This window comes from Entelurus aequoreus, linkage group LG26 (genome assembly GCF_033978785.1).
Source record: "Entelurus aequoreus isolate RoL-2023_Sb linkage group LG26, RoL_Eaeq_v1.1, whole genome shotgun sequence".
Lineage (NCBI taxonomy): Eukaryota > Metazoa > Chordata > Actinopteri > Syngnathiformes > Syngnathidae > Entelurus > Entelurus aequoreus.
Window position 1 is genome coordinate 1,986,571 of NC_084756.1, and position 12,500 is coordinate 1,999,070.

The following is a 12,500-nucleotide window of genomic DNA, read 5'->3' on the forward strand; positions in this document are numbered from 1 at the left end:
ATATGTGTATATGTATATGTATATATATATATATATGTATATATATATATATATATATATATATATATATATATATATATATATATATATATATATATATATATATATATATATATATATATATATATATATATATATATATATACTTGCCGTGTATTACTAATTAGAATGCCAAAAGAAAAGAAAAACATATGTGTTCTTGTCTTACGAATTGTAAATGATAGGCAAAATTCCCAAAACGTTCTCCTCAAACAATGGTAACAGTCCCTTCTGTAGTTTCTACGTGGTCCTTCCTGCTAACAGAAGAACGGATGTCTTTGTCCTGCAGGTGTCTGTCCTGTGTCAACAGCACGTTCCGCTGCCACTGGTGTAAATATCGCAACATGTGCACCCATGACCCGAGCAGCTGCTCCTTCCAGGAGGGCAGAGTCAATGCCTCAGAGGTATTCCACACGTTGCACATGCTCTTCATTCACATGCACACTCAGAGACACTTAATGGAACAACACAAAAGACTACAATATGCCTTAAACTATAGTAGACATGCAATAAATACTATTAAGGTGCAAGTGTGGCTTTTATGTGCAGTGAAACTAGCATGCATATTATTTGTATTAGAGAAGTCTTTGCTACTTTAATCCCCCGAGCTGCATATTGACATGTATATGACTAGAAATGATGATGTCAGCAAGATAGATGCAGTGACAGATTGTTAATCTCCAGAGGAGGAATAGTTTTACATAAATGATGCACGCAGATTGTTGCATAAGGAAATATATCCTCTTGGCAACCAGCATCCATCACACATTTATGTCGCATCACATGGCTATTTCTTTTCTGAAATTTGTAAATGTGACAAAATAAATATCCACTGCAGAGGATGCTGGTTTTCAGGAGGAAGCCCCTGATTTTGAATTGAGAATAAATAACAACAACAACAGGATAATTCAGTAGTATGGTCAAACTAGCACAGTCATAAAACCTTTATTTACCTCACAGGCAAGTACCGTATTTTCCGGACTATAAGTCGCACCCACTGAATTTTAGAAGAAAATAATATACTTCCATATATAAGCCGCAAATATTTATGTTGTGAAATTAGTTATTTACACAGAAATGGTCTGTAAATATTTATTTACATACCTCAATTGTTTCTGTAACAAGGCAGTAAAACAGCCGATCAAACAAAACGAAAGTCATCGTCATGGACCCACTAGCTGCGCAAGCGAGTTCTCCAATCAGCTAAACAGACTCAATAACTCCACGGTGACGTTTTGGCGAATGTACTGAGGAATTTGTGAAACGGAAACAATACAAAAAGAATGCCAATGTAAGTTGATAATACTAACACAAACGTGTTAGCATACTAGCTAATGCTAACGTCGCTGGCTTGATTACATTATGATAGCGCAGGGGTCGGGAACCTTTTTGGCTGAGAGAGCCATGAAAGTCAAATATTTTAAAATGTATTTCCGTGAGAGCCATATAATATTTTTTAACACTGAATACAACTAGATGTGTGCATTTTTAAGTAAGACCAACATTGTTTGAGTATAATAAGTCTCTTATTCTTTTTAATAACATTGTTATTCTGAAGCTAACCAATAATAAATAAAATACTTCTTACCATTAATGCGACTTCTTGAACAGGTGGAGTAGAAAACGGATGGATGCATTAAAATGCATGAGAATGTTTTATATTTTGAACGTTATTTTTAACACTGTGATTACCAGCTGAATTATTCATTACTTATCGTGTTAAGCAATGTCAGCTAAGATTTATCTGAGAGCCAGATGCAGTCATCAAAAGAGCCACATCTGGCTCTAGAGCCATAGGTTCCCTACCCCTGTGATAGCGCATACAAATATGCATGAAACGACTCCTACGGACATCACACATGGGACGGTTTAGTAAGTAAGAATTGTTTTAGTTATATTGTAAAACTTACAAACATTGCTTGGAGTGATTAAAGAAGAATCCATACGAGTAGAAACACTATGGACGACTAGAAGACAGAACGGCATTTTTATTTCCGGTTCAAAGCTTTAAACAGCAGGAAGCACTGTAGAAATTCACCCAGCAGCCCCTGCAGTGAGCAAACTCGTCCAAAAGATAACACCATATCACAAACAATAACACACCTTCTCAGTGTCTTGTGTTTAATGAAAACTGTTTGCATTATGGCCGTCAGCGAAGAAAAATCCATAAATTAGACGCAGCGTTTTATAGTCGGGTAACATTTTACAAAGGACTAACCATCATACAGGTGTAAAGAAAAGGTGAGCGGAGGTTCTGGTTTACTTCCTCACTTTTGGATGGCAAGTGACCAACATGCTTAGGAAGCCCAGTCGCTGCCTTCTCATTTGAATTATAAAGTCTGCTGAAAATGATGGAAAGTGCCACTCTACATGGCAACAGACGCTGTGGTCAATTTTGGAATAAAACACATTTTAAGATATTCAACTCTACTGTTATTTGACGGCTTAAGTGGATAGTGCAATCCTCCCAATTGTCACGTTTCATGTGTCAGGTAATGGATCCTTCCTACTGCCTGGTGGTCATCACTAATAGATAACATTTAAAGGTTTGTTAGGTAACAACGAGTTGTTGTGTGTGTGTGTGTGTGTGTGTGTGTGTGTGTGTGTGTGTGTGTGTGTGTGTGTGTGTGTGCAGGACTGCCCTCAGCTACTCCACTCCGGGGAAATTCTGGTTCCAGCGGGCGAAGTGCGGCCCATCACCCTGAAGGCTCGAAATCTCCCGCAGCCTCAGTCGGGCCAGCGGGGCTACGAGTGCGTGGTGAACGTGCAGGGCATCATCCACCGCGTCACGGCGCTGCGCTTCAACAGCACCAGCGTGCAGTGCCAGAACAGCTCGGTAGGACCTGGAACATTTAGCCATATTTTTTGCTTGTGTTACCAACTCAAAATTGCCCTCATTTTTGTCTGACAGGATCGACTATTGTACCGATGCACATAATTACAAAACACAAAAGCAGTGAAGTTGGCACGTTGTGTAAATGGTAAATAAAAACAAAATACAATGAGTTGCAAATACTTTTCAACCTATATTCAATTGAATAGACTGCAAAGACAAGATACTTAACGTTCAATTTGGAAAATGTTGGTATTTTTTGCAAATATTAGCTCATTTGGAATTTGATGCCTGCAACATGTTTCAAAAAAGCTGGCACAAGTGGCAAAAAAGACTGAGAAAGTTCAGGAATGCTCATCAAACACTTATTTGGAACATGCCACAGGTGAACAGGCTAATTGGGAACAGGTGGGTGCCATGATTGGGAATAAAAGCAGCTTCCATGAAATGCTCAGTCATTCACAAACAAGGACGGGGCGAGGGTCACCACTTTGTCAACAAATGCGTGAGCAAATTGTTTAAGAACAACATTTCTCAACCAGCTATTGCAAGGAATTTAGGGATTTCACCATCTACGGTCCGTAATATCATCAAAAGGTTCAGAGAATCTGGAAAAATCACTGCATGTAAGCGGCAAGGCCGTAAACCAACATTGAATACCCGTGACCTTCGTTCCCTCACGCGGTACTGCATCAAAAAGTGATATCAGTGTGTAAAGCATATCACTACATGGCCTCAGGAACATTTCAGAAACACTGTCAGTCCCTACACTTAGTCGCTAAATCTGTAAGTGCAAGTTAAAGCTCTACTATGCTATGCGAAAACCGTTTATCAACAACACCCAGAAACGCCGTCGGCTCCGCTGGGCCCGAGCTCATCTAAGATGGACTAATGGAAGTGGAAAAGTCTTCTGTGGTGTGACGAGTCCACATTTCAAATTGTTTTTGGAAACTGTGGACGTCGTGTGAAGGCACCATTAATGCTGAAAGGTACATACAGGTTTTGGAGCAGCATATGTTGCCATCAAAGCAACATCTTTTTCATGGACGCCCCTGCTTATTTCAGCAAGACAATGCCAAGCCACATTTTGCACGTGTTACAAAAGCGTGGCTTCGTAGTAAAAGACAGGGTTAGTACCCGCCTGCCTGTAGTCCAGACCTGTCTCCCATTGAAAATGTGTGACGCAATATAAAGCCTAAAATACCACAACGGAGACCCCCGGACTGTTGAACAACTTAAGCTGTACATCAAGCAAGAATGGGAAAGAATTCCACCTGAGAAGCTTAAAAAATTGGTCTCCTCAGTTCCCAAATGCTTACAGAGTGTTGTTAAAAGGAAAGGCCATGTAACACAGTGGTAAAAATGCCCCTGTGACAACTTTTTTGCAATGTGTTGCTGCCAGTAAATTCTAAGTTAATGATTATTTGCAAAAAAAAATTACTATTTTCAATTCAAACATAAATAACTTGTCTTTGCAGTCTATTTAATTGAATATATGTTGAAAGGGATTTGCAAATCTTTGTATTCTGTTTTTATTTACGATTTACGCAAAGTGCCAACTTCACTGGTTTTGGGTTTTGTACAACACAACAGTCATGTTGTCATACCGAGTTCAAAGACAAACTCAGTGAGAATAAACGGTCATTTATGGAGCCATTGGAATAATACACCACTCCACGAATAAAAGTTAAATCAGCCTTTAGAAAAAGAGTGCAAAGGTAGTTGAGGCAATAACATTAAACTGAATTACTTATTTTGTACCAGTAGCTGCAATTCTGTTCCCCCTAGAAATGCGAAAAACCTGAATATCGAAATAAGAAACTGGTAATGGCTAAAACATTTTTGCGCTCTCATGAGGTGGTTTTTGAGACGTTTCCATATTGAAGTGTTTCACAAAAGCATGATGGAAACACTTCGCATTTAGAGGTCACATAAAGACCGAACCAGCCATATGTCAACGCAGGACAACTGGGGCAGACAGGTCCGTGGCGGTCTCGCTTCCGATCGGTCGCCGCCGCATCGGGCCACCTCGTGGGTCCCTTCCCTGCAATAGAGGCCGACCGGCAGGCTCGGATAGACCCCCATGCCCGAATAATGTCGAGAGGGCCGTAAGGATGTTGCCTTTGAGCGATCGCCCCTTGCCTTCTTTTTTCTATTGATATCTCAATAGACTTTCCTCAGTACGGAAAGTAGCAATTGGCTGGAAGTCGTTAGATGACGTCATCACCTCATTTGCCTAATTTATGGCAAAGGACGCTGTAGGAGAGATACAAAAGTCAGTTTTAGAAAATTGCCTTTTTTAGTTGTTTTTTTAATCAATTTTGTTCGGCATTGATAAATGTTTATTTAAATCCCGTCATTTGCATAATTTATGGCAATGGCCACTGTAGGAGAGATACAAAAGTGAGTTTGAAATAATCATCATTATGATCAAAACTGCAGATTACCTTTTTTTTGGGATTCTTAGTTGTTTTATTAATCAATTTTGTTCTGCATTGATAAATGTTAGTCTCAAATGTCATTAAAAGAATGGAAGGTAGTGAAGATTACTAATGCACCATATCTAATGACTGGCTCATTAACATGAACAATGGAATTGGGACTTGCAGTGATTTCATATTAGCTTGACATGGCAGTGAAAAAATATTTACAAGGCGGAAACTGTCACGAGGGGGTCGCATCTTTATGCGGGGTCGTTCCTCCAGATGCAAAACGGACAAACTCCGGATGAAAACGTGAGGGTAGGAGATGATTTATTAATCATAAATCATACACCGTAGATACATGCAGACAAAAACAAAAATATACAGAAAAGCGGGCCGATAGCATGTCTTTGGAACCTACCAAGAGTAAGGCGCATAAAACTCCACTGTGTAGGGTGGGGAAGCAAAATGAAGGTGTTGAAGTGAATTATATTTATATAGCGCTTTTCTCTAGTGACTCAAAGCGCTTTACATAGTGAAACCCAATATCTAAGTTACATTTAAACCAGTGTGGGTGGCACTGGGAGCAGGTGGGTAAAGTGTCTTGCCCAAGGACACAACGGCAGTAACTAGGATAGCGGATGCAGGAATCGAACCTGCAACCCTCAAGTTGCTGGCACGGCCGCTCTACCAACCAAGCTATACCGTTCTGTTTTCTTTCATGTATGGTAATCAACAGAAAGATATTGTTCTAACCCAAGGACTTCAAAGCGGGGAGGAAGCAGGACCAGACTCCCCTCCAGGCGACCTCTTCTTGAACCTCCTTTTTTGAACTATTTACGAACCTCTTTTTGAACTATTTTACGACCTTTTCTTTTGAACTGTTCTGTAACCAAAGGCAACGCTGTTTACGACCCACTTCCCTTCTGGAAGCAGCTGTGGTCAGAGAAAGTCTAATAAAGGAGGTGTTGTACAATCTTGCGCCAGAGCGTGCTGAGATACTGGAGAAGGGTACAGTGTACAGGCGACTCTCCTCAATATTGAGTCCAAATTGAATTCTGTCTCTGTTTGATTCTTTGCTTCTTGTCTTGTTTAATAGATGTCATCAGTGTTTGAACCTGACAATTACGGATCATGGCGCAACACCTACTAGTCGCAAATATACTTTATCAAATTTTGAGAAATATCACATTTATTTTGCGAAAAACTGTAATCGAAACGCAACTGATGTCGATTTTCATGTTGACTGACATCATTTTTGGACATATTTTACAATCTTTCAGTGTTATTTTTATTTCTTTAATGTGTTTTGCAACGTTTTAAACAGTTCCGTAACATTTTGCGTGGATCCCCAGTAAGACAGGCCGTTTCAAATATCCGCGTCTGTCGAGCGAGGCGGGCGTCTTTGGTTGTCGCGGATGCCACGTGGGCGCCCGCCGCTCCGAGGTGCGTGGCACGCCGAAACAGAGAGAGATTGCAGGGGAGATAAAGCGAGTGATGAGGGAGAGAGAGATGGGAGGGAAGGAAAATCGCTGGGGGGCTGGAAAGGAAATGGGAAGCAAGTCAAGGCGTTTCCTGTGACCGGGGTGTGACCTTGCCTTGCAAGCTGAGGTGTCAGAGGCGGAGATGAATGCTGAGATTTGCCTTTTGTCCCGCAATTCCAATGCGAGCCATGTCGTCTGCGACAAAGCATCAAAGGTCATCTTCCTGGCGTGCGGATGATGAGCGTGTGGACGTTGACGGCGGGAGTGAGGGACGCTTAAAAGCCTCGTCTCCCCGCCGCCCTTTCATCCTCCCAGCGTCCTTTTTTTCATTCCCTCTCTTCTCCTTTTCAGTACACGTACGAGGGCGTGAGGATCAGCGACCTGGCGGTGGAGCTCGCCATCGTGTGGAACGGCAACTTTATCATCGACAATCCGGAGAGGATTCAAGGTGCCTCCGCCGATCGCGTGGCCTAAAAGGAGCGCCATCCACTTAGACTTAGACTTAGACAAACTTTATTGATCCACAAGGGAAATTGTTCCACACAGTAGCTCAGTTACAAAGGATGGAAAGGGTAAGGCTGGAAAGGATAATGCAGGTATAAAGTGGACTAAAAATGTACCATAGTAGCAATATAAAATATAACATATATGTAATATTTCAATCAATCAATCAATGTTTATTTATATAGCCCTAAATCACAAGTGTCTCAAAGGGCTGCACAAGCCACAACGACATCCGCGGTACAGAGCCCACATAAGGGCAAGGAAAAACTCACAACCCCAATGGGACGTCGATGTGAATGACTATGAGAAACCTTGGAGAGGACCGCATATGTGGGTGACTCCCCCCCCCCCCCCCCCCCCGCCCCCCAGGGGAGACCGGATGCAATGGTCGTCGAGTGGGTCTAACATAATATTGTGAAAGTCCAGTCCATAGTAGATCTAACATAATAGTGAGAGTCCAGTCCATAGTGGGGCCAGCAGGAAACCATCTCGAGCGGAGACGGGTCAGCAGCACAGAGATGGCCCCAACCGATGCACAGGCGAGCGGTCCACCCCGGGTCCCGACTCTGGACAGCCAGCACTTCATCCATGGCCACCGGACCTGTATATACAGCATATAATATATACTGATATATTATTATATTATATTATATTTTTATATAATATATACAATTAGAGATGTCATTTATCGGCCGATAATATCGGCAGCCCGATATTATCGGCCGATAAATGCTTTAAAATGTAATATCGGAAATGATCGGTATCGGTTTCAAAGTTATCGGTATCGGTTTCAAAAACTAAAATGTATGACTTTTTAAAATGCCGCTTTGAACACGGACGTAGGGGGAAGTACAGAGCGCCAATAAAGCTTAAAGGCACTGCCTTTGCGTGCCGGCCCAGTCACATAATAGCTTCGGCTTTTCACACACACAAGTGAATGCAAGCAATGCGTGGTCAACAGCCATACAGGTCACACTGAGGGTGAGTGTATAAACAACTTTAAAGGCCTACTGAAATGAATTTTTTTTATTTAAACGGGGATAGCAGATCTATTCTATGTGTCATACTTGATCATTTCGCGATATTGCCATATTTTTGCTGAAAGGATTTAGTATAGAACAACGACGATAAAGATTGCAACTTTTGGTATCTGATAAAAAAAAGGCTTGCACCTACCGGAAGTAGCGTGACGTAGTCAGTTGAACATATACGCAAAGTTCCCTATTGTTTACAATGATGGCCGCATGAAGTGAGAGAGATTCGGACCGAGAAAGCGACAATTTCCCCATTAATTTGAGCGAGGATGAAAGATTTGTGGATGAGTAAAGTGCAAGTGAAGGACTAGTGGGGAGTTGAAGCTATTCAGATAGGGAAGATGCTGTGAGAGTCGGGTGGGACCTGATATTCAGCTGGGAATGACTACAACAGTAAATAAACACAAGACATATATATACTCTATTAGCCACAACACAACCAGGCTTATATTTAATATGCCACAAATTAATCCTGCATAAAAACACCTGCGTGTTTGTTATGCTAGCTCCTAGCTCCTCTGCTAGCTCCTAGCTCCATAGAACACGCCAATACAATTCAAACACCTGATCAACACACACAATCACTCAGCCCAAAAGACCGTATACCTAACCCAAGGTTCATAAAGCTTGTATATTTTTAAAAAGTTACGTACGTGACGCGCACATACGGTCAAGTTATCGAATGTTTAGCAGCCAAGGCTGCATACTCACGGTACCTGATAATCAGCTGGGAATGACTACAACAGTAAATAAACACAAGACATATATATACTCTATTAGCCACAACACAACCAGGCTTATATTTAATATGCCACAAATTAATCCTGCATAATAACACCTGCGTGTTTGTTATGCTAGCTCCTAGCTCCTCTGCTAGCTCCTAGCTCCATAGAACACGCCAATACAATTGAAACACCTGATCAACACACACAATCACTCAGCCCAAAAGTCCGTTCACCTAACCCAAGGTTCATAAAGCTTATATATTTTTAAAAAGTTACGTACGTGACGCGCACGTACGGTACGGTACGTGTTATGCTAACTCCTAGCTCCTCTGCTAGTTCCTAGCTCCATAGAACACGCCAATACAATTCTAACACATGATCAACACACACAATCACTCAGCCCAAAAGACCGTTCACCTAACCCAAGGTTCATAAAGCTTATATATTTAAAAAAAGTTACGTACATACGCAAAAAAAGCCAAAGCTGCATACTCACAGTAGCACGTCTGCGTCTTTGTCATCCAAATCAAAGTAATCCTGGTAAGAGTCTGTGTTGTCCCAGTTCTCTACAGGCGTCTGTGTATCGAAGTCAAAAGCCCTCCTGGTTAGAGTCTCTGTTATCCGAGTTCTTCCATCTTGACTGCATCTTTCGGGAATGTAAACAAAGAAGCGCCGGCTGTGTACTGTTGTGGCTGACTACGTTCGAAAAATACGTCCATTTCGCACCGACAACTTTCTTCTTTGCTTGCTCGGCTTCCTTCTCCATAATGCAATGAACATGATTGAAACAGATTCACGAACACAGATGTCCAGAATACTGTGGAATTATTAAATGAAAACAGAGCTTTTTCGTATTGGCTTCAATGTGGAAGGCATACCCGTGTTCGCCGGTCTACGTCACGCGCATACGTCATCCTCAGAGGCGTTTCGAACCGGAAGTTTAGCGGCAAATTTAAAATGTCACTTTATAAGTTAACCCGGCCGTATTGGCATGTGTTATAATGTTAAGATTTCATCATTGATATATAAACTATCAGACTGCGTGGTCGGTAGTAGTGGGTTTCAGTAGGCCTTTAACACTGTTACAAATATGCGCCACACTGTGAACCCACACCAAACAAGAATGACAAACACATTTCTGGAGAACATCCGCACCGTAAGACAACATAAACACAACAGAACAAATACCCAGAACCCCTTGCAGCACTAACTGACGCTACAATATACACCCCCCGCTGCCCCCTACCCCTCCATCTCAACCTTCTCATGCTCTCTCAGGGAGAGCATGTCCCAAATTCCAAGCTGCTGTTTTGAGGCATGTTAAAAAAAATAATGCACTTTGTGACTTCAATAATAAATAATGCAGTGCCATGTTGGCACTTTTTTCCATAACTTGAGTTGATTTATTTTGGAAAACCTTGTTACATTGTTTAATGCATCCAGCGGGGAATCACAACAAAATTAGGCATAATAATGTGTTAATTCCACGACTGTATATATTGGTATCGGTTGATATCGGAATCGGTAATTAAGAGTTGGACAATATCGGAATATCGGCAAAAAAGCCATCGTCGGACATCTCTATATACAATATACAGTATAACAAATCCCAATTACCATGTACAATATTACAGTATATGTAACAGCTGGAGTAAAAAAAAGGGCAGCATAAAATAGAGAGTAGATCCAGCAGAAAATATACATTATAAACGAAGAGAGGTAGCTAACATAGAAGCGGTCAGGTAATAGACAGATTTCATCTATTGCTGTATGGCGAGTGATTATACAGCTGGATGGCGTACGGAAATAAGGAGTTCTTGAATGGAACACTGGGAACGGAGGTGAAGGAGCCTGTTGGAGTATGAGCTCTGCGGTCCCTTAATTGTCTGGTGGAGTGGGTGGGCAGGATTGTCCATGATGGCCAGCAGTTTGTCCAGTGTTCCTCCTGTCCCTCACTGACACAAACACCTCCAACTGCGTGCCAATAGTTTGGCCGGCTTTCCGGATCAGTTTGTCAATCCGGTTTAAGTTCCTTTTGCTGGTGCTGCTCCCCCAACAAACCACTGCAAAGTACAGGGCACTGGCCACAACAGACTGCCAAAATATCTCCAACAGCTTGCTGCACACATTAAAATGTATGTGAAACTGTGGGGTCACTAAGCGTCCTCAGGAAAAAGAGTCTGCTCATGCCCTTCTTGTAAACAGCTTTGCTGTTGTCCTTCCAGTCCAGTCTGCTGTTCAAGTGGACTCCCAGGTACTTGTACTGCTCCACTACTGCCACCTGCCGGCCCTGGATGTTGATGGGCTAAAAGGAGCGCATCCATCCATATGGGATGGATGGCTCGCCCGCAGGGCTGAGAGGGGAAGTTCACGATGACAGTTGAGTGTGTCGCGGTCATGAGGGATGGAGCTTCAAATTTGTTTGCAATGTTTGTGATGGTGGATGTCACATTGTGTTTCATCGTCAAGGTCAAGGTCGAACATTTAATCCTATTTTTCAGCCTCCACTTCAACAGTGTCTTCTCCCTATCATTTTTGTTGTACCGGTAGTTTTTAGCACTTCCATAGCGAGTCTACTGACGGATAGAGATGTCCGATAATGGCTTTTTTGCCGATATCTGATATTCCGATATTGTCCAACTCTTAATTACCGATTCCAATATCAACCGATACCGATATTTACAGTCGTGGAATTAACACATTATTATGCCTAATTTTGTTGTGATGCCCCGCTGGATGCATTAAACAATGTAACAAGGTTTTCCAAAATAAAAGAACAACTTCAACTCAAGTTATGGAAAAAAGTGCCAACATGGCACTGCCATATTTTTATTATTGAAGTCACAAAGTGCATTATTTTTTTAACATGCCTCAAAACAGCAGCTTGGAATTTGGGACATGCTCTCCCTGAGAGAGCATGAGGAGGTTGAGGTGGGCAGGGTTGGGGGGGCGGGGTTGAGGTGGGGGGGTTTTGGGTAGCGGGGGGTGTAGGGATCTCCCTGAGATAATCCTAATACCCACTACAACTATGGGAAATACTATACTTTGACTTTCACAAAGTGCATTATTTTTTTTATTTTTTTTAAACATGCCTCAAAACAACAGCTATAAAAACAATGAAGGCACACAGCTTCAGTCCAGAGTGTACTAGAGTAATAAAGTAATAAAGTAAACAATAACATAGTCCTCCTTTAGTGCAAGACTGCCTGGTATACTGTATAACAGGAAATCGGTGTTTGCTATTCATCCATCTTCCGCTTGTATTCATCGTGTATCTCCTTATGGTTCTTGAAGAGGTGGGAGATCAAATTGCTCGTATTAAAGGAAGACGTCTTGGTCCCTCCTCGCATAACCAACTTTTTGCAGTCATTGCAAATTGCACGTTTTTTATTCATCAGAGACACTTTAAAATAATCCCAAACCATAGACATGGTGTCGTTCGTCAGTCATCGAGCGAA

At 41.8% G+C, this 12,500-nt stretch overlaps 1 protein-coding gene across 1 annotated transcript in view; it reads left to right on the forward strand.

The window, feature by feature from the left end:
- LOC133643350 (plexin-A2-like) overlaps nt 1–12,500 on the forward strand; it is a 302,471-nt gene that overhangs the window by 168,881 nt on the left and 121,090 nt on the right. The window contains exons 9-11 of the mRNA XM_062037842.1: nt 329–443; nt 2,675–2,875; nt 7,131–7,227. Of these exons, the coding sequence (XP_061893826.1) occupies nt 329–443; nt 2,675–2,875; nt 7,131–7,227 (413 nt within the window). The remainder of the gene's footprint in view (nt 1–328; nt 444–2,674; nt 2,876–7,130; nt 7,228–12,500) is intronic.